Source organism: Scleropages formosus, chromosome 13, assembly GCF_900964775.1.
Source record: "Scleropages formosus chromosome 13, fSclFor1.1, whole genome shotgun sequence".
NCBI classification, from domain to species: Eukaryota; Metazoa; Chordata; class Actinopteri; order Osteoglossiformes; family Osteoglossidae; genus Scleropages; species Scleropages formosus.
In genome coordinates, this window is record NC_041818.1 from 1,165,025 (window position 1) to 1,188,409 (window position 23,385).

Below are 23,385 nucleotides of genomic sequence, written 5' to 3' on the forward strand. Positions count from 1 at the left end.
CGTAACTTTTATAACGCGTGTGTCTTTTTGCAGAGATATGTTCCGCATGTCTCCCAGCGAAGTAACTCTGTCACCTTGTCATTTACACCCTTCTGATATTACAGCTGTTCTGTCACTAATACATTGATTGCGTATAAGGAGCTGTTATATTGCCATAACAGGGTCTGAAATGGTGAGATGATAGCTGGCTGTGCAATGTGCTCCATGCTGGCAGTTTCTGCAAAGTGATAATGTGGAAACACAACAGCATCACAGGTGTGATTACAGTGTGTGTATGTGTGTGTGTGTGTGTGTGTGTGTGTGTGTGTGTGTCTGTGTGTTGGGGGGGTATTGAAGCTGCCATGAATTCCTACTCAGATACACTTCAATGGAGCCCTGACTCCGGAAGGGAGTTGACAGGGGACTGCACTCTGCCTCGTAAAGTGTAGCAGAACGTTATACCGTGAGAAGGTAAGGAGTGAAAGGATACCCCCTCAGAGGTTAAAATGCACTTGCTGAATAAGTGGCCTCTTAAAAAACAGCGAGGTTGATGTGACATTTTGTCTCTGGACTCCTTCCTGAGGGAGCGTGGATGACTTTGAACGGTCTGACATTTCTCACCTGTGGAGTTATTCCAAGTCCCAGTGGCATGCAGAATCAGCGTCCTGCTTCTGGAACGGTACTCTTTCCATCAGAAGAGTTTGACAAAAGAACAGGAGCCCAAATGTCGCCCAGCCTCAGCAGCCAGCTGCAAATGTGACGGAGCATAAAATAAGAGGATGAAAGAGTCGTGCACATAAACATAGCCTTGTCTGGAGAGAGGCGATAGGCAGAGTGATGAGTGTTCACCCCCAGCGTTCTCTGAGGTATGGTCTCTCAGGGTTATTCGCCAGTGCTGGCGTCAGTCTATTGATGTACTTCGAGCCCCCACCCCCACCACCAAACCCCACTCCACCCCATTACGCAGTGTCCTCTGAATGCACTGATAGCCTTTCCTATCGCTTCTTTTTTCCTCTTCTCCTTTGCTGATCTGAAATTTGTTATTGTTTTTGTTATTGTCTTTGTTTGTTGTGGTGGCTGCTGTTGTGTTCAACCGCAAGGTCTGCGGTATTTTTTCGGAGAAGCAACATTGCCATCTATTGGACATTCATGCCCATGCGCAGTTTCAAGATCCTCTTTGTGTCCAACCATATCTGCCTTTCATAACATGCTCCAGATCCAAATAAATTAGGTGTAAGCATGAGGATACACTTATTTTTTGTAGCACTAAAAGTTTCCTAAAGTTTTGAAAAATATAGCACATAAAGATAAACACTTCATAGTCTGTCATTTACCTGCCACCACTTGAGACGGATGGTAACCAAGTGTCTCATTTGCATTCTCTTCACAGTCCTGTGTTCTAAAGCTAAAAGATGCATTCCTGGCCAAAACTTATAAGACTTCTGAAAACCATGTTCTCCATTTATTCTTGCTTTGGCACTGTGCATTGTGGGTTTTGAATTTTTTTTTTTTCTTTTTCTTTTTTCATTTCCAAGCTGGCAAGCTATGATTTGAGCCAATATTGAAAAGGGATTGTATTTATGTATATATTGTCTGAAACTCGGCAGAAATTGCACTGGTGAGTCATGGATACTGCACAACATTGATATCATCAAATCATCATATTATACAGTATGAGCTATTGTTGCAATTCTTAAATATAATTTTAATTTCAAAACTGGGTGGGGATATAGATAATAGGCTGGAATGTGTTACATTAAATTTTAAATTTAAATCTTGTTATTTGTTTCATTAGTTTGATATCGTCCTTGGAAAGGATGGGACATAAAGGTTCTTACTGTCAGTTAGCTATCAGATTCTTTCTGCATCAATAATTATGCAAAATATCATTAATTAAACCGGATTATATAACCAGACTAAATAAAAGATACTGCATAATACAAAAGCTTCAACTCAGCAACAGGCTTGTGTTATTTTAAAAAGTTATTATATATACAGTACTGTGCAAAAGTCTTACGCACTTAGATGTTTCACAAAAATATTTGTTTTAGATGGTTATTTAATGCCTTCTGCATTACTGTCAATGGGAAGGAACATATTTTAGATTTCAAAGGATTCTTTTTGCAAAAAGTTACAGTTTTACAGTAAGGGTTTTGTATGTTGTTAAGAAAGAAAGTACACACACAGTCTGAAACCACTTATCCCAAGCAGGGTGTCATGGCAAACCGGAGCCTAACCCAGCAACACAGGGCACAAGGCTGGAGGGGGAGAGGACACACCCAGGACAGGAGGCTAGTCCATCGCAAGGCACCCCAAGCAGTACCTGAACCCCCGACACCCCAGAGATAGAGACCCGGCCAAGCCCATAGCACTAAGCACTTGTTGACAATGGATGGTTACTAGGCTTTGTAGGAAGTTTATTAATTAAGAACATTATTTTTGGAAGCATTCTCACTTTACAGCTTTTTTCCCCAAGTACCTAAGACTTTTGCAGTGTATTGTATAACAAAATTTATATTTCTTACATGTTTGTAATATGGTATATGCTTTCATTTATTGGGTGGGGGGGGTGTGGTGGCGCAGCGGGTTTGGCCTGTGCTCACTGTGTGGTGGGCTTGAGGTTTGAGCCCCGCTTGGGGTGCCCCGCAGTGGGCCGGCATCCTGCCCAGGGTGCGCACCCCGTGCCACCACGCAGGCCCTGGCACGCCGCGACCCCACCTGGGACAGGCGGCTGTAGACATTGCACTCATTCATTATCAATAACCATTTGTTCAATGCAGGGCCACAGCAGTCCCATTAATGATTTAATAAAATTTAAAACTAGAATGTTCAGTGCTTACTCATTTTACTGAATGTAATATACTTTAAAAGTGGCAAAGTAATGCTGGTGCCTCATGGTACCAGAGCCGTGAGTTCATGCATAGGTTTCAATGTGGTGTGTTTAGTTTGCACATTTACCCCATGTTCACGATCCAAAGACTTGTGTGGAAGCAAAAGATAAACCACTTCTGAGGCCTATGGTAACTATGAAAACCATACAGCACTTATCCCAAGAATACACACACACACACACACACACACACACATTTTCAGAACCGCTTGTCCCATACGGGGTCGCGGAGAACCGGAGCCTACCCGGCAACACAGGGCGCAAGGCCGGAGGGGGAAGGGGACACACCCAGGACGGGACGCCAGTCCGTCGCAAGGCACCCCAAGCAGGACTCGAACCCCAGACCCACCGGAAAGCAGGACTGTGGTCCAACCCACTGCACCACCGCACCCCCATATCCCAAGAATATTATATTATATATTAATATAATAATAGAAGGAAAAAGTGCTAAATTATCCCCATTAAAGTACACATGTTAAGTAACAGAAGTACAAGAACACAAGTGTTTAATTTTAATTTCAGAAGAACCATACATATACAGGATTTCAATTTCTAAATTGTTCATATAAAAAAACTATCAAAATTCTCAGATTAAGAAAAAAATCATGCACTGAATTTCATGCATGACAAGAAAAAAAAAAAACATAATGCAGCAGTTTGTCAAGCATCTGAGAAAATTCCAGCGACTGACAGCAGGGATTGTTGAAAGTTCTCGTTCCAGAAAATGTATTTTTTCTTTCACTAATAAGCACTCCATATGAATAATGTTTCTTCATTCCCTCTCTTGGATGAGGCAGAACCTACCTGAAATGAAGTATAAGAGGCAATAAGGTAGGCAGGAGCAAGCTGAGCCCCAGGCCAAAGTGGAGGACCCTGCAAGGTTTGTAACTGCTGCAGGTGATGTGGAGACAAGATACAACTACACAGAGGTGGAGGTATGCTGAAGGGGTATAGAACTATAGAGGGGACAACTCTAATGGGATTGATCCACTTTTTGCTTACTGCAGAAGGTGAGGTATTTTTCAGCATTGTCACTCATTGCTTAAAAGCACAACTCCTGAAGACTGCAAATATTGACAGAACAGTGGAGAAAGGAGGAATACCCAGGGGACTTGGGTACTTCGACCACACTGCTCTTGGAACACAGTTGATTACAGAGGCACATGAGAACTAGGGAAACTCAGCAGTGCCATAGGGCTCACAGACACCTACAGCCTGGCACCACACAAGCTAGTAGAGATGGCATTAGTCCAGAGAAAAATGGTTGAACAAGATCTAGATGGTTGTGGATCAGGAGAGGTGAGCTGTGGATTCAAGGCAAAGGTACCTGGACAAAGACTGGGCACTGATCAAACCTGTCTGGATAGTCTTGGTGAGAGTGTCTGATGCTGAAAGACTGGAAACACCCAGTGACCCCACGTTCACTGATGATACATGTAGGTGCAGCGCAAGACTTATGCAACAAAAATACATCAGTTTCCATTCATTAAAAGAGACTGTAGCTAAGTGTAACTGAAAACTGTTTTTATGAAAAGGAAAACGGCTTACTTTTCAGGTATTCTTAAAGCCCTTTTTGTTTGACTATAACAGTTCTGGCAGAGGTTGTATTATTATTATTATTACTATTATTATTATTATTATTATTATTTGGCACAGAACACATCCTTTAACTTATTCTAGCAAGACAATGGCACTTGACTGCGCTGTTACTGTGCTTCCACAGTTGTACTTCTATATAATTATCTACAATTATCTTCTGATGCTGACAGTATGATTATTATTTTGTGTCTTTCTGGCTGTAAGAAAGCATGATAGTGGATAATGTTTGTCTAAGCATTTTTATAATTTGACTCACGGATTGGGGTTTATACTTGTGAAATGCACTTTTGATTACAACTGCTCAGATGCAGCGATTTATTTTTATTATTATTATTATTATTATTATTATTATTATGTTTTCCAAAAACGTTTGAAATTTCAGCCTTTTTTTGGCACAGGTTGCATTTATCTGAACAACTGATGCCATCATGTTCAAGAAATTCTTTGGTCACCACATTTCAAGCCTGAATTTCAGAGTAACTTCAGAGCAAGTGTATTAAACAGACCACTTTGCCCCTCTATTATTTATTTATTGAGCTCTGATGTTTTTCTGGATACTGCACATTTTTCAGTGTTCAGCTGTTGAAACACACACATTTAAAGCACATTTGTAGAATTCCAGAACTGTGTCAACCATACATTCTTATATTCTTTTCATTATTTGAAGACCCTTCGCTCCATCCATGTACATACCTGGATGTAACTTTAAAAGGAACACAGTGTCTTTCAACTGAAGTCATATTTTTTTATTTCTTTTATTACATTTATTTTTAAACATCAATTTTTCATCTACACAAGTTAGTATACTACAGTAGTAAAACATTAAGTATAATATCTTCTCTTCCACACATACCACACATTGTCATGCCCCTGACCACACCGCAGTTTACCACACTTGGCAGGAATCAGCAGGATCGAATATAAAAAGCTACGCCACTGCTCCCCGGTTGGGAGATCTCCCTGGGACAACAGTCCTCTCTGTTTCCAGATGTGGACACACACCTTCTGAACCGCTTGTTCCATATGGGGTTGCGGGGAACTGGAGCCTACCCGGCAACTCAGAGCATAAGGCCGGAGGGGGAGGGAACACACCCAGGACGGGACCCCAGTCCACCGCAAGGCACCCCAAGCAGGACTCAAACCCCAGACCCACCGTAGAGCAGGACCCGGTCCAACCCACTGCGCCACCGGACCCCCATGTAGATGGGGACACATGTAGCTTAATTATTCTTTGGAATACTAACTATATGCAAAACTGCCATAGAGCATAATAGAATGTCACTTTTATGATTGTGAAGCCCTTGATTGTTTCTAGCCTTGAGGGAAACTACAGAATGAAGTGCCAACAGCTAAGGCTTTGTACATGTATATATAACATTAATCATTGCTGTGATCTAGCCAATATCTTTTAGAGTTCCATTAAAATGTCTTAATCTGATGGTGTGAGACAATTCCTGGGCCTGTGCCAGTAACCAGAGACATGAGACTCTTGTATGTTTAGTTATTATGTCCCAGGCAGACTGCTGGGTACAGTTAATGGCTGAATAGATAGACATGGACATGGCTGGGCTTTCCACCACTCTGGTTGCTTTGAACAAATGGCAGCCCAGAGTTCCCATATTTCCATCAAAAAAAAAAGAAAAAACAGAATTCAGGAAGGGAAAGGGAAATGAGCATACAGCCTGGTGTTCAAAGCTCTGATTGCTGAAAATGGTTTCAAGAATAACTGAATACTGTGAATAAATGACTACTCTTTTGTGTTATCATTGTAATTTCTGTACACACCAGTTAAGTCAAATATTTCAAGCCATTTTTCCCTCTTCTTTTTCAAGAAATTGCATAGTTTCTTCATTTACCTGATTTATAAAATCTATGTCTGTAATGAAATGGATGTAACCTATGTTCATGCACTTTCTACATTTACATTTTTTTATTTAGCAGATGCTTTTCTCCAAAGCAACATACAACCCAGAGAGCAATACAATGCGTGCATTACACCAAGCTTACAAACTATAGCAAAATGCAATCAGAAGGATACAATGTCTGACTGCATTATGTCACTTTCATTTTCATTTTCATTTCATTTATTCATTTAGCAGACGCTTTTCTCCAAAGCGACGCACATCTCAGAGAAAATACAATTTGTGTATTACATTAGGAGAGAGAGAGACATAGTTGCAGACGTGATTCTTGAGAAAACCTAGTTTGTTTCTTTCCACTTTATGCACCGATGTTCATCGCGCAAGTAGGTGCACAAAACTCAGGAAAAATGAATCAGGATAAATGAATCCTGATCACACAATTTCTTTTTCTTATTAAAAAGGTACACAAACATTCACATACAAATTATTACATTATTGCAACTTACTTTCACATTGTTTAAAGCTTGTGCCTTTGGTTTGTACATGCCTTGGTGGCTGTAAAAAGAGGTCAACATGGCAATTGATGTCATCCTACGGGAGTCTCAACCGAATAGCAGTTTGGGAAGCCAGTGCATTTTTATTTTTACTCATTGAAAATGCAAAGTTTGGCAAACAACTAAAATAGTAAAATAAAAGTTTTGTTTTACTTTTGCAGCTACTGCATATCAAAACTTCTTACAAAACTTTATACCTGAATAAAAAGAAGGATTAGCCAGACTTTATTGTCTGTGACTTTGGGGTAAAAATGCCTTTTAAGTTCCAAACAGAAGACACAAAAAGCCTTCTGGTCCCATTAGTGTTTGTAAATTAAGGAACCTGCGTACATTCAAAAGAAGTAGATGGCACTAATTTCTGCTAAAGGATTACATGAATATTGAGGCATGTGCTGACTTACTGTTACAACATGACTTTAAGCCCAGGTGCCTTAAAATGTACATGTCTCCCCTTAATAGTAGTTATTGACTTCATTATGCAATTATTGTCAACACAAATTCTTTTGCCTTATCACTGAAAAATAGATTTTCCCTGACTACTGTTCATGTGTTTCCATTTTCCTGAGCTTAACCTGCAATTTTCTCAGTTCCAAATAAGACAGCTTCTCTACTGGCACAAAAATAACAAGGTGACAAATCATGACCCCTTAGTGTACTGTATATATTTGCTTTGAAGATGCAATTAAAGTTGTACTTGTGTATCTGGTTTTCTTTTGCTCCTTGGCTCAGCACTGTTTCAATCTCTAATGACTAAGAGATATCCAACAGACTGTAAGTTTATGTGTTATTGCATATTTCTTAAGGTGATGTTAAGGGCTATTGAGAAGAACTCACTTATAGTGATCACTTGCACTGTTTTATTGGTAAAGGGTACAAAAGTGGGGGGCGCAGTGCGTTGAACTGGGTCCTGCTCTCCAGTGGGTCTGGGGTTCGAGTCCCACTTGGGGTGCCTTGCGATGGACTGGCGTCCCATCCTGGGTGTGTCCCCTCCCCCTCCAGCCTTATGCTGTGTGTTGCCGGGTTAGGCTCCGGCTCCCTGCGACCTCATATGGGACAAGCAACTCAGACGTGTGTGTGTGTGTGTACAAAAGTGGTTTATCATGGCCTTCTTCCCTGTGTGTCTTTGGACTTGGAACACAGGGAGAACATGCGAACTCCACACACCCTGAAATGATTCAAACCTACTCCTAAACTCATAGTTCATGTGTTAGAGAGCAACAATAATTTCTGCTTCCGTTGCTGTACTTTTGCTTTCCTAATTGTGTTATTTCTGCTTTCAAGGCAGAAAATTCCTTTTTTTAACTACAGTGGATATTATGTAGTTTGTATTTCTGGAATGTCTGTGTCATTTTCTGAGCCCATTTCATAGTTTTGTAGAAAACCACTCATATTTCAATTAGGTATTTGGTAGGTATTACAGCATGATGCAGATTTTACTGTAAAATTTACTTTCACAAAAACAGACCCTGTCTGCCTTCTGTCCTGAAATCATTCTGTATCAGAGAAAAGCAAGCTCACAGCCTGATGGTGCTACTGCAATACACATTAAGGTTGCTGTTTTCTGCCATATTTAATCCTTTACATTTTGAAAATGGAACAGAATTGAATCTATGGCGAATATTTTTTTTTTGTTTAATTGGGATCTTCGGTCATGTTTTCCTCCCTGGAGACTTTTTGAAAATTCTAGACGTGATTTGTATGTCTTTCTTCTTGACATTTTTATTATACTGTACACCAGTTTATGAAGTAGCTGAGCTATTGCTGACAGATTTACAGTTCCTTGGAATGACCGTACTGGCCTCTCTGATGCGACTTTTCACGCCACTCGGTTTGATGAACAGCCTGCTTTAGGCAGATTACCTGTTTTAAGTGCCAAGAGGTAATCAGTGCGTATTAACGTCCCTCTGTAACATGCTCCTGGTTCCACCGCACAGGACAAGGCAGGAGCTTGGAGGGAGGTGCGGAGACAGATTTATTTGTGATTCGGTACAGTACAAGATAGCCTTGCAGAAGTGCAGAGGAGGGGTGTGTGGACATGGACTGAGATTCACAGAACAGCATAGACACACTAGGGGAGCTTGAAGATACCAGGGTCTTAAACACCCTGCACAACTGGAGAGAGAGTTAAATAGGTGATAATTTCTGCAATAGTAGGGCATAGGTGTGGTTTGGGTGCTTGTCCACTGTACCTGTCATGCTGACACACACGTTCAGACTTTTACTTTTGACAACTTCAGACCTCTACAATGACTGGTGACTGGTGTAATTTGGCTGAAATCGTTATGAGCCATAATCTCTCATCAAACACAAATGAACTGTGGATAGATGAACGATAAAGGCAATTTCCTGCATCTGAGCATGTTAGCAAAGGTTACAAAAAATAGGGCAAATGTTACTTCAGGTTATAATAATAATAATAATAAAAATAATAATAATTCCGGAGTGCACCATTTTTCCAAAAGTAAAATTGTGGAAACAGTATAGAATATGATATGTATTATGTATGTATATAGAATGGGTGTTTACAGTGCCACCAGCGGGATAACCAGTTTGGAAGGACAGAGGGACAGGCTTATCCAAGTAGTTACTTGGTGCTAAAATCTGGTGTTTGCATGAAAAGAGCAGGGGGCGCGGTGGCGCAGTGGGTTGGACCGCAGTCCTGCTCTCCGCTGGGTCTGGGGTTCGAATCCTGCTTGGGGTGCCTTGCGACGGACTGGCGTCCCGTCCTGGGTGTGTCCCCTCCCCCTCCAGCCTTACGCCCTGTGTTGCCGGGTTAGGCTCCGGTTCCCCGTGACCCCGTATGGGACGAGCGGTTCTGAAAATGTGTGTGTGTGTGTGCATGAAAAGAAGAAAGACTGGTGCACAGCAGAAAGCCAAAGCTGTGCTGAAACTTGTTTTAAAAAGGAGAATGATTTCCTTGAGCGAAAAAAGTCATAGCTTAATTATTTATTCATTTACATAATGCCTTTGTTAAGAGTGACTTACAATGTAAAACTTGTATGAATACTTGAAAAATTACTGTCTAATCAATGACAGAGGGGAGTGTGGTGGTGCAGTGGGTTGGACCGGGTCTTGCTTTCCCGTGGGTTTGGGGTCCCCCTCCAGCCCTAAGCCCTGAGTTGCCAGGTTAGGCTCCGGTTCCCCGCGACCCCGTATGGGACAGGTGGTTCAGACGGGTGTGTGTCTATTTCTTGCCAGTTTTTTTCTGTCCATTATGTGCAGAGATTTCCTAAAGCTATCTGAAGTTGACTTGTCATTGATCACACTCACACACACACACACACACACACACACACATCTTCTGAACCGCTTGTCCCATACAGGGTCACAGGGAACTGGAGCCTACCCGGCAACACAGGGCGCAAGGCTGGAGGGGGAGGGGACACACCCAGGATGGGACGCCAGTCCACCGCAAGGCACCCCAAGCGGGACTCGAACTCCAGACCCACTGGAGAGCAGGACCCGGTCCAACCCACTGCACTATCGTGCCCCCTACCACCCCCCCTCAAATCCAAATATATAATAAATATCATATTGACACATAAGCTGGTAATTTGTTTTAATCTATTGTGGAACTGACCATTTTCAAATTACTTGGGTGTCATTTATTGTCAGTTTACTAAACGGTAAATTTTTTCACTTTTCTTTTTAAAAAACATAGAATAACCACAGTAACCAGAACCTTGGAATATGTAGACATAGAGAACTAAGCAAGGGAAAAGACAGTCTTTGTCTCCACCAAGTGGACACTTAACATTGTAACACTTCTGCTCAAAGACAATTGTGTGTCAGTTTGGTTTCTTTGTATTTTCGAAAAATGTAGTACGTTAAAGACAAGCTATTAGCTTTATCTCTATCTTTTTACTTTAAAACGTGCTCCCTTTATTGCTGCTAATTCATTCACATTATTATAATAATTTAGTGCTGCAGCTGAAGTAACAGTACAGTGGTGTTTGGTACACCAGGCCGCAGTAGTGCAATGCTCTGTACAGTGCGGTTTGATGCAGCGGTGTTCGGCAGAATGCTGTTTGGCTCAGTAGTGTTCAGCACAGTACTGTTTGGTTACAGCGGTGCTCAGTACAGCAGGGCGCAATACGGTGGTGCTTCATATTGTGGTGTTTGGTACCGCAGTGCTCAGTACAGTAGTGTTTGATAAGTGGGGTTCAGCACAGTGGAGCTCAGTACGGCGGTGTTCGGCACACCGCCGGTGTTTGTACAGCAGGACTTAGTCCAACGGTGTTAACTAGAGCGAGGCTGGATACAGTGGTGTTCGGTACAGTGTGTGGTGTTTGGCACAATAATGAATAGAGCCTGACACAGTGGTGCTCAGCCCAGCAGAGTTTGGTACAGCCAAGGTTGGCATGCATGGTGTTTGGTACAGCGGGGCTTGATACAGTCGTGTTGGGCAGGATGAGATTTGGTTGGTGTTTTGATTTTCTACACAGTCCGGATAGAGAAAGCAGTGTTCGGTAAAGCCGTGTGGTACAACCGTGTTTCAGCTCTCTCTCTCCTCCCCTCTGTTTCTCTTTCCCTCTCTCCCCCCTATCCCCACTCTCTCTCTCTGTTTCTGTCGCTCTCCCTCTGTTCCCCTCCCCCCGCCCCCGTGCGTGCCTCACCTTGCAAAATGAAGCTTCAGCCAGATGCTAAAAAGACATGTAAGTCACCTTTACGTAAAGCGATGTATTCGTTCGTTTTGTACTTATTACAATCAGCGGGGGATGACGCGCTACTAAACTAACAGTCACTGTGGCGCTCGTGGTTCTGTGCGGACATCTTGCCGGACTCGCGTATTGTCCGCGCGTCCACGGAGTGATGGCGGCGCGGCGCGGCGCGAACAGTGTCCCTGTACTGTAGCGCATCATGCTGCAGTGTCGAGCACCTCCGCGTCATACAGAAGGCTGAAAACAATGGGGGGATACGGGTGGCGAGCAGCAGGCACAGTCAGTTCTTTCACGAGGAGCGCTTGGACGGCACGGCCACGGACGGACATGTAAATAATAATTGTGCAGTAGAGCCATGTCACACTGAGTTTCTGTGCAACGGTGGTATCGGCGCGCGGGCGGGGAGTCTGCAAAGGAGCACGAGCACATAGCGCTCCTGCGTAAGGCGAGCGACTCAGTCAGTCCCACCCAGTGCTGTTTTGTAAGCATTTCTCTTCTCTCTCAATAATATCATAATATGCTGCGTACTTGTTGTTTATTTGCGTATCGTTGACGTTGTGTGCGGATTACTTGGTGGAAACGGGTGAATTGTTAAATTATGACATGAACGAAAATGATGAATGCGTATCGCCGTTAAACGTAGAAGCAGTTTGTTTTTTTTAATAAATGTAGCACTGTCATACGGAAAATTTAGTCACAATTCCTTTTCTCAAGCCAAGGTACACCGCAGTGGCTCCTGTTTGCAATCAGCATTTCTTATGGAAAGGGTTCGCTATACATGATGATTAGAGAAAGCTGAGTCAGAGCTAGGTCGTACTGCATTTGGTCAATATTAGTTAAAAGTAAATAGTTATTTTTTCTTATTTTATCACCTCAGTTTCCATGCTTCATTAGAATAAAAGCAAACGTTGTCACCCATGTTCCAGCAGGACCCACACACACCACAACAACATATAGCTAATGTTTTTTGGTTTCCCAAAGTTATTATGGCCCCTACATTACATTCCAGTGCAACACCTGTTTGTACTACATATGTATTCTTTTTTCTCCAAAGTCACTTTTCCCAGGAAATTTAACTATATATTGTTAGAACACACACACACACACACACACACACATTTTCAGAACCACTTGTCCCATACGGGGTCACGGGGAACCGGAGCCTACCCGGCAACAGAGGGCGTAAGGCTGGAGGGGGAGGGGACACACCCAGGACGGGACGCCAGTCCATCGCAAGGCACCCCAAGCAGGACTCAAACCCCAGACCCACGGGAGAGCAGGACCTAGTCCAACCCACCGTGCCACCGCACCACCACACCCCTGCACCCCTTATTGGAGCACCTAAAGTGAAAAGTATAGACCTTTGATAACTGCATACTGTGAAAATAATGCTGTTATTTATGTTATACATTATATTCCTGCAGAAGTTTTAAGCTTCGTTGCTGTTCTGTTGAAACACTCTCGCTTTTGACAAGAGTCATACATTTGGCCATGTGTTTTCATAGCAGTTTTAATTCAAGCTGCTGTTTTTTATGGGAAATCAGCTTTGTGGACCACCTGTTGAAGAGGTATTTACTGGACACAATTATCGTTGAGACATCTGTGTAGAATTTAGGGTCCTGGGCCCATCAGCTTTGCTTGCTCATTGCTTGAGACTGAATTTCAACTTCTGACTGCAGCATTCCCTTGGTTTGGTATGGACATCGGTGGGACCTTAGTCAAGCTGGTGTACTTTGAACCCCTAGACGTCACGGCGGAGGAGGAGCAAGAGGAGGTTGAATGCTTGAAGAGCATCCGCAAGTACCTTATGTCAAATGTTGCCTATGGTTCAACCGGCATCCGTGACACACACCTGGAGCTCAAAAACCTTATGTTGCATGGCCGTCGAGGAAACCTACATTTCATCCGTTTCCCCACACATGACATGGCTACCTTCATTCACATGGGCCGTGACAAGAACTTCTCCACTCTGCACACTGTGCTCTGTGCCACAGGTGGGGGAGCCTACAAGTTTGAGGAGGAGTTCCGTACGGTGAGGGCTTCCTGCTTCAGTGTTTACTTGTGCTGTCTCATATGTTTGTACCTCAACTTACAAGCACAACTGAGACCAGACGTTAGTTCGTAGCTCAGTATTGTTCATAAGTCCACCCACTACATCACTTTCATAATGACATAGCTTATAACCTCGATTTATTCACAGTTCAGGTTCTGTTAAAAAAAAATCAGATAAGAGTTTAATTAATTAAAAATTTAGTGGCAAGACTTGTTTATTTTTTTTTTCATTTTTATAAACAGTTTATGCTGTTTGTTCAGGCTCTCTGTTAACTGTGATGTCCTTGATACACGCAAGGTAGAGACATGTTGCTTCTGGGCATCAAGTGTCACAGAAGAATGAAGCAAATGAGGGTGAACTGAGGTGTAATGGAGGATCGCATGGGGAGAACAAATTAAAAAGTGTTTCACCTTAAGTAAGACTCATAATCTTTCACCAAAGCAGCCACAAAGAAATGACCACTGCATCACATAAATGTTTGTCTGCACCTGCCTAATATAAGTTTGTAGTCAAAAAAGTGCAATAATAAATCTATATATGTGTTTGATAGCTTCTGTAAAAGTCTTAGATATTGCAATAATACATTTAAAAATACGCTTCCTGTTCTGACAGCATGGCGGCAGAGTGGGTAGCACTTCTGCCTCCTTGCATCTAAGATGTTTGTATCTAGGTTTGAATCAGGTTAGGTCTTTGTGCAGTTTCATGTTCTCCCTCTGTGTGAGGTGCTCTAGATGCTCTGATTTCCTCCTACAGTTCAAAGACATGCAGTTCAGGTGAACTGGCTACTCTAAATTTCCCCTAGCATGTGAATAGGTAAGTGACTGTGTGTGGCTACCCTGCAGTGGACTGGCATCCTGTCTAGGGTGTGCCACCTCCCCAGTATTCTGCCCATTGATTCCAGGATAGGCTACGGACTGCTGCAACCCTGACCAGGATAAGTTGTTATGGAAAGTGAGTGAGCTTCCTGGTCTCCCTACTCCTCTCACCACGGTGCCATTTGAATTTCTTTTCTACCTAAGTGTGTTTTTTCTGCCCTCTAACAGCTGTAAGGGGAAATTCAGGCCATTTTTTACTCTGCAACAAAAAAAAAAAAAATAGAAGATGAAAGGCTGAAGAAAATGCAGTTGAAAACAAACATATAAACTGGGAAATGTGTAACTTGGATGTTCATAACAGAAGGTACAAGTGTATCTTAAAAGGTGGCCCAAATCATTGTCAACAGATTGCATTCCACATATCTTTAACTTTTCACCCAAAACTGTCTGAGTGATGCGGTTACTTTAATTTCATCTCTGTTTTTAGACCATGCATTCTCTCCAATGTGCACTTTTGTCTTTTCTGGATAGATTGGAAACTTGCAACTGCACAAACTGGATGAGCTGGACTGTCTGGTTAAGGGATTGCTGTATATCGACTCCCCTAGTTTCAACGGTCAGGCAGAGTGCTACTATTTCGAGAATGCCCTGGATCCAGAGCAGTGCCGAAAGATGCCTTACAATTTGCAAGACCCGTACCCACTGCTAGTGGTCAACATTGGCTCAGGTGTCAGCGTTCTGGCTGTCTACTCCAAAGATAACTACAAACGTGTCGCTGGAACCAGGTATTTCATAAGCATGTTATTCTCACATTGTAAAAAAGCTGTTTATTCACAGCCTCTGACAATCCCCAGTATTTTCCCTTGTTGAATTGCAATTCAAAAATATATTGTTACTGTTGAACTTAACTATCCTTTTCAGCAACTGGAATGTGAGCCAGCAACCTTTTGGTCGAAATCCCAATTCCTCAACCATTGTACTGCTTGCTGCTTATTTCCTAGTAGCACCTGCTTATTTATTTTGGAAAGTTCCAGTTTTCAGTTCATCTGAAGGTCCTCTTTTTACATTGACAGTTACTCATTTAGCAGACGCTTTTCTCCAAAGCAACGTACATCTCATAGAAAATACAATGTGTACATTAGATTAGCAGAGAGACTTAGATGCAGTCACGTGATTCAAAGTAATGTTAGTTTTTTTCTTATATGGATCGATTTTTAATAACCTTTTATTGTGAGGAGTCACATGGATATTAAATGAGATAATGTGAACTTTAGACTTTAAAGACCAGATTGGCTGCTGGGTTTTCCTTACCTCTTTATCAAGTCTTACATCGGTGTTAAGTATTATTGCCTGTACAAATGACAAGGGTTCCATTGGGAATGCCACAGTAGAGTGCTACGATATCTATGCAGACCAAGCAGTAACTTGTGTTCCAGTCTCTCCTGAACTCCCTCCCTCTCTGACTCCCCGCCTCCTTTACCACTTTGCTGTGCTGTTATTATGTTTAGCCTTGGCGGTGGTACCTTCCTGGGTTTGTGCAGCCTGCTGACTGGCTGTGAAAGCTTTGACGAGGCACTCGAGCTGGCGTCCCGTGGAGACAGCACTCACGCAGACAAACTGGTACGGGACATCTATGGTGGCGACTATGAGCGTTTTGACCTACCTGGCTGGGCAGTTGCTTCTAGGTGAGAGAAAAGACCATTGCTGAATGTGTTGTGCTCAATTTCAATTTGATTTGTTGCAGCTCCACAATTTACACTACAGCAGATTAAATACTGACAGTTTCTGTATTTGACCAAAGTCTGAACATAATATTTCTGCTCAGTGAAATGTGTTTGATTACAGGGGGACCCCATCATACACCACTAGCATCTTATTGTGAAACAACATACAGCAGGGCTGTTTTTTGTATATGTTTTAGATTTTTTCAGTGAAAATACTAATTTTTCATTATTTTGTGATAGGCTGTGTGCTTGATGTGTGTGAGAAACATATTTTATCTGTACTTATAAATAGAAAGAAAATGTAAAATGTTTCTAAATACTAAGGGGATGCGGTGGCGCAGTGGGTTGGACCGGGTCCTGCTCTCCAGTGGGTCTGGGGTTCGAGTCCCACTTGGGGTGCCTTGTGATGGACTGGTGTTCTGTCCTGGGTGTGTCCCCTCCGGCCTTACGTCCTATGCTGCCGAGTAGGCTCCGGTTCCCCGCAACCCTGTATGTGGCAAGCGGTTCAGAAAATGTGTGTTTCTAAATACTTTAAAACATGTTAAATGCAGCAATGAATAACATTATCTTTTACATCTAAGGGAAAATAAATCTGTTTTTTTGTAGCTAGCTGTATGCTAGATCTTGTGTGGAGTTTAGCTAGAAGAGGATAAGGAGGGATAAGGGTCAGGTGCCAGATCATCAGTTGTTTCATGACCAAGATGAATCATAGAAAGCGGGAGGTGCATGCAGTGTAAGGAACACATGACATCAGCTACAGTAGTACCCCGGCTGATGTCCCTTTTTTCCAGCTTCCAATTAGACGATGATTTCTATTTTTGTTTTCTCAGAAATTGATTTCTCGTTGCTTTTGGTGCCATGTAAATTGCAAAGTTTGCATTTTGTAAATGTAGTTGGTTGAGGGTAAGGGTTGCTTTGTGCTGATTGACTGGAGGGAGTATGGACATCCTGGGCTGGCAGGATGCTATGAGGACATAAGGCAGTAAAATAAACATCAGCCAAATCATTTTGTTACCATGGAAGGCAGGACACTGTCACCATTTTCTGTGCATATACATAAGACCAACTTGCATCCTCTTCCTGGAAAATAAACACTGTTTTGGGGCTTTTGAAAGGACTGTTGCACTATTGTGTCTTGCAGCTTTGGCAACATGATCCACAAAGAGAAACGAGAAGTTGTTAGTAAGGAGGACTTAGCCAGAGCCACGCTTGTTACCATCACCAACAACATTGGTTGGATTGCCAAAATGAGCGCTGTGAATGAGGTATGAGCACAAAGTAACTCAGTAATCTGCTTTTAATGGTGAAATTTAGCTTTTTCTTAAATTATTGTTGAGGGGGTATTTAAATAAACAATAGTTTGACATGGATCTGCAAGTATTCAATTAGTAGTGCACAGTGATGCCTAATATAAGAAATACTCTTGGAATTATTTCTTTCTTGGTCTGCCATACTGGACCTCATGTCTACAGCTCTCAGTAGATCCATCTGCTCATATATAATGTATGTTCATAAAGATGTCTTTTAAAGAGAGTTATATGGCAGGGAGGGGAGGGGTGCGGTGGTGCAGCGGGTTTGGTCAGGTCCTGCTCTCTAGCGGGTCTGGGGTTTAAGTCCTGCTTGAGGTGCTTTGTGATGGACTGGCATCCTGTCCTGGGTGTGCCCCCTTCTCCTCCAGCCCTACACCCTGCGTTGCACGGTTAGGCTCCAGCTTGCCGTGACCCTGCTTGGGACAAGTGGCTTTAGCCAGTGTGTGTATGTCAGGCTTTTAAAATATCTGCAAAAATTTACAGTACAAACTATTTTTTCTTGAGACCTAAGACAGCTGCTGTGGTAGCTTACCATCAAAATTTCAATAACCTGAAGGATGTTTTCCAAAGAACAATTTCAGGTGTGTACACTGAATGGTCAAGCAACCTAGAAGATGCTAGTTGAGTGATTCGAAAAGAGGGCCGTCCATATTTGTTAAATAGGCATTCCCTCATTGCCATGGTGGCACATCAGGTTTGGCCTGTGCCTCCTCTCTGGTGGGTCTGGGGTTTGAGTTCTGCTTGGGTACCTTGTGGTGGACTGGCGTCCCATCCTGGGTGTGTCCCCTCCCCTTTCAGCCCTAAACCCTGTGTTGCCAGGTAAGGCTCTGGCCCACCGCAACCCTGCTCGGGACAAGTGGTTTCAGTCAGTGTGTGTTTTCCCTCATTAGCCCAATAATTACCTGCAAACTAATGAAAAGCACCTGTTTTGGAGCTAATAGTAGGAAAATTCACTATAATCTTTCACAGTTGGTATTAACGGAAATAATAGTAATGGTAGTAGTGCATTTTACCTGTTTAAGTGGAAATACTGTTGTTGGAAGTGTAAAAAACTTGAAAAGCCAACCAAAAGATTTTGGATTTTGTCTGAGACTAGTAACAATGTCAATATACACTGAATATTTTCATCATGTAGAATGGAACATTATAATTAATTTTGATTATGCTGTACAGACTCCCTTGGAGTTGTTTCCCTTTATGGAAAGTTTAGAGTTGTGGTTTTTTTGTGATTTTTCAGCAATATTTCAGTCATTTTTTACAGGAGGGCAAAGCATTATACCTTTACCCATGAGAAATTATGGCTTCTTGAAAGTCACCTTAATGGACAAGTCTTTAAGAAAACATTACATCTACACACGAGGGAAGAGAGTTGCCGATCTGTCCATTCAATTTCAATAACTGCTTGTCCTGAACAGGGTTGCGGTGAAATGGAGCCTATCACGGAAGCACTGGGTACAAAGCTGAGTGGGACACACCCTGGACAGGAAGTCAGTCCATTGCAGGATAGCCTCACACACACCCATTCGCATACTAAGGGCAATATAGAGTCACCAATTCACCTGAGCTGCCAATCTTTGGACTGTGGGAGGAAACCAGATCATCTGGAACAAACATACAAAGACGGGGGAGAACAATCAAACTCCATACAGACTGAATGGCAATCAAACCCATGTTCTCTTGCACCACAAAGGCGTTACTCATTGTGCCACCACACATTATACTGTATTATATTATATATTATCACACATAATGTCTACAACCAGTTCTCCGGAGCAGGGTCGCGGCGAACCAGAGCCTAACCCAGCAACACAGGGCACAAGGCTGGAGGGGGAGGGGACACACCCGGGACAGGGCTTCAGTCCGCCGCAAGGCACCCCAAGGAGGACTTGAACCCTAGACCCACCACACAGCAGCAGCCAAACCTGCTGCACCACCACATTACATTATTATATTTTACAATATATTGTTATACACCCCAGCAAGAGCATTGTGCTCCTCCACCTCTGGCCACTTGCTGGTCCCAAACACAAGGCTGTAGTTTTAACTCTCCCTCAGAGCTACTGAACCCTCCCAGCACTCAGCCAGGCGCTCAAGCCCATCTTCTTCAGAGCCATTTCTCTTCTGATCTTCTGACAGCTACATACATTTGTATGAATTTGTGTCACATCTATCACAACCATTTTTGTGTTTTCTATCAGACTCTATAGGCAGCTAATTTTACAATTACAAGCCTCACCTCTGGCTGTAGTACCCTTAAGCAAGGTGTTTACCCTAAATTGTTCCAGTAAAATTACCCAGCTGTATATATGGCTAAATAATTGTAACCTCAACACTGTAAGTTGCTTTGGAGAAAAGTGTCAGCTAAATGAATAAAATGTAATGTGTTTTGAGAATGGAAGTCACTTTGTTATGAATTATGCTTTTGTTTACATTGAGCTATATGTCATTTTGGAGAAAAGCATCTGCTACCTTAAAAATGTATATTTACTATAGTATTAATGTTTTGAATGTTCCCCCATTCTCCTCTTTATTTGCTTTCCCTTTCACCTATGTAATTCATTGCATTTGCAATAATAAAGTTAGTGTTGTATGTTCATTACATATTATAGCCTTTATCTGAAGTTATGTTTATTTACTTTACAAATCTGTACTTGGAGCCTAATTTTCATACAATTAAATTCGATTTACTTTTTCTCATTTTAAATAACACACTTCTCTGCAAAATGACAGCATTCTGAACAATAACACAAACAGGTGGCACATGCGACTATGAAAAGAAAAAGCACAGTAACATAAAATTAGCATTTACTAATGTACTGACCAGAAATAATGTGCCGTAACATGTAAGGAAATATGAAATAATGCATTGTATAGTGTAAGAAAGTGCTAGGGTCCCTGTTTGTGCATCAAGTTTGCTTTGTAGCAGATGTTATGTCGCAAACAACTCAGCTCTGAAGTTGTAAACATTTCATAACCGCCTATTGAACTGTCCATTCCCCACACTTCCCCTTTAGATTTGGTATTATTACTGTGATTGGATCCTCCGGGAGCATTCTTTTCCTGTAAGAGGAGAAAAAGCTGAAAATCAGCCGATGGATGTAGCATCCTTATTTAGCCTTTCTGAACTGTTGAAGAGCTCTGATGACCTACAGCCATCAGGTCGAAATGTCATTAACTCACCTTTTTTGCACTCTTTGCTGTTGGCCTCTTTACAGTGCTGCCTTGTGGCTTGTGAATCAAGCAGCATTGTACAGGGCTATGAGAGCACTGAGACACAACACTGTCGTCACATCCCGACTGCTGCTCCCACATCGCCTCAAAAGCTGAGCAGTTCACTGGTTTTCCAACAAAACCTGCTTTCTGGGTAATGTGTACACCACTCTGTTTGCATTTAGTGCTCACCGTGTTTGCATACTTTGTCTGTGTCATCCAGAAGATCAACAGGGTGGTTTTTGTAGGGAACTTCCTCCGTGTGAACACACTGTCAATGAAACTGTTGGCCTACGCTCTGGATTACTGGTCACAGAGCCAGACGAAGGCACTTTTCCTTGAGCATGAGGTATGTCGAAGACAAAGGTTACTACATAAGAATGAAAATTGGAATGTTTACGAAGAAATTAAACATATAATTTAAAGGAAAGTGTAAATTCAAAATGTGGTTAAAGTTAGTGTACAACAGGTACAATATTTTAAAATTAATAAAGACAGTGATTATAATTGGGGGAAAAGTACACACACACACACACACACATTTTCAGAACCGCTTGTCCCATACGGGGTCACGGGGAACCGGAGCCAACCCGGTAACACAGGGCGTAACGCCGGAGGGGGAGGGGACACACCCAGGACGGGACGCCAGTCTGTCACAAGGCACCCCAAGCAGGACTCGAACCCCAGACCCACCAGAGAGCAGGACTGTGGTCTAACCCACTGTGCCGCCGCCACCACACCCCCTGGAGAAAAGTATACTATGTTATTTTTCTCACAGATCAGATAAATGGTGAACTGAATACCGTGCAAATTCACCTTCATCCATGCCAAAAATAATAATGAATATTCAAGTTTACATTTATGGTAACACAGATGATAAAGTTTTGTCAAAAGTGTTTTTTTAAGTGGGGGTGTGGTGGTGCAGTGGGTTAGACTGCAGTCCTGCTGTCTGGTGGGTCTAGGGTTCAAGTCCTGCTTGGGGTTCCTTGTGACGGACTGGCATCCCGTCCTGGGTGTGTCCTTTCCTCCTCCGGCTTTACGCCGTGTGTTACCGGGTAGGCTCCCCGACCCCCGTGTGTGAGGTTTAAGTGAAATTTTAAGCAGCTTGTGAATATTTCAGCTTATTACACATACACACGTAAACGAAACACATAAATAGGTAGAAAATAAATGTTAGCACTTCCAATAAGTAGAGAAATAAATAAGTTCATTAAATGCCATCATTCATACTGTTACATTTAGCTTCAAAAACTATTGCAAGAACTGAATATCTGTACTATGACTTCAACGAGGCAAAAAAATATATACATACTGCCCTTACTGCTTTATGTTGTTCTCAGCAATGTGCAATAACTTGCTACAGTTTGCACTGCCAGATAACGTGTTATAAAATGTTAGAAATTATTGTAAAATAAATTTAATTAACAGTTTATATTTAAAAGGTTGCCACATCCCCTAATTTGAATGTTGTCTTGCAGGGCTATTTCGGGGCAGTGGGTGCCCTTCTTGGGCTACTGAATTTCACCTAGAGCTGGTGTCAGTACATTGCCACTGCCACCATCCTACCATGGTAAAGTTTGTCAGCTGTGTGAGGTGATCACTCTGTCCCGCACAACAAAGCTGTGTTTTTCAACAGAAGAGTATAAAGTCTTAGAGTTTGGGTAAAAGTCGAGGAGAAGTTTATCCTTCTGGTCATGATTACCATTCCGATATGAGTGACTGTCTTCACACAACCTATTCACCTTCGAACTTGTTTCACATAGTTCTGTCACAATAAGGAAAGAGCTCTCTGGTTTGTCATAACCTCATATTTTCTTAGAAATAACACTACCTATGCTTATATCTGAGTACATTTTGCCTTGTTTCATTTTCATCTGAGAACTTGGTTTCTTTTGAAAAACTTGAACAGGACAGTATTTCGCTTACCATCAGAAAAGGTGAAATCAGACAGGTTCCACATGCAAAGTGGTCAAACAAAGCATTTTGCGGCAGTTTTTCATTTTGTAAGAAATACATTGTTTTTTGTTACACATACTTTTGTGTAAATACATTGCGTGGCACTGGGCATGGCCTGAATTTATGAACCTGAATGGAATAACTATTGCCTGAGCAAAGACTGAATATGCAGTAATTAGCAATGGAAATGTTTAACTTTTACCATAAATTCCCTGAATTTATGGTTTCTGGAATACTTATAAAACCCTTTTCTGCTTTGGTGACAGAATAGTCAAATATCCTGTAGGATGTTGCAGTAGCCACCAGTGAAACAGAAAACTGTCAAATATGTGAAAAGTTGAGATAACTGAAAATATGCCATGAAAAGGGGGAAAATGTTAGTGTTCGGGTTAGGCTTGCCTTTTACTGCACTTGAAATAAGAGAAATTTATCTTAGTGTGTTCCTCACATAAAATTTGATTCATGCTACAGTGTTGTCTAAATATACTTTTTTGAACATCTGATTTAGTCAGAAGTACTTGTAACATCCTTAAGTAGCTTCTTATTTATTTTATAAATATATATATATATATATACATATATACATTAGTAATTAAAACACATGCTATGAAATCTACAAAACATGAAAGTTACTTTATATGGTGTGAGTTTTATAAGGTGCAACTTCATAATTCTGTATGTTCATTTATTCTTAAACTTCATGTAGTGTCTCACCTTTTTATAAATGGCATTAAAGATCATTTTTCCAATGTATTTTATGGGTTACAATGTG

General features: G+C 41.9%; 1 protein-coding gene across 3 annotated transcripts; it reads left to right on the plus strand.

Annotated features, from left to right (window-relative positions):
• Positions 1–11,469: 11,469 nt before the first annotated feature.
• Positions 11,470–23,157, plus strand: LOC108931436 (pantothenate kinase 3). 3 transcript variants are annotated; one of them, XM_018747390.1, is made up of 7 exons: positions 11,470–11,539; positions 13,225–13,577; positions 14,945–15,198; positions 15,922–16,098; positions 17,279–17,402; positions 20,881–21,006; positions 22,136–23,157. In XM_018747390.1, exons 1-7 carry the CDS (start codon positions 11,509–11,511, stop codon positions 22,184–22,186), a joined length of 1,116 nt encoding a protein of 371 aa, XP_018602906.1. In that variant the 5' UTR covers positions 11,470–11,508; the 3' UTR covers positions 22,187–23,157. The 3 variants fall into 3 exon arrangements, with proteins under 3 accessions (XP_018602906.1, XP_018602739.1, XP_018602812.1); XM_018747223.2 differs by lacking the exon at positions 22,136–23,157 and having other exon boundaries at positions 20,881–21,187; XM_018747296.2 differs by lacking the exon at positions 22,136–23,157 and having other exon boundaries at positions 20,884–21,187.
• The last annotated feature ends 228 nt before the right edge of the window (positions 23,158–23,385 follow it).

What these genes read in the sequence shown, in the direction of transcription:
- LOC108931436 (XM_018747223.2), top strand. Translation starts at nt 11,509, where the DNA reads ATGAAGCTTCAGCCAGATGCTAAAAAGACAT. An exon ending in GCCAGATGCTAAAAAGACAT is followed by an intron (nt 11,540 to 13,224) that starts GTAAGTCACCTT and finishes TTCTGACTGCAG; the next exon opens with CATTCCCTTGGTTTGGTATG. An exon ending in AAATGAGCGCTGTGAATGAG is followed by an intron (nt 17,403 to 20,880) that starts GTATGAGCACAA and finishes TGTGTCATCCAG; the next exon opens with AAGATCAACAGGGTGGTTTT.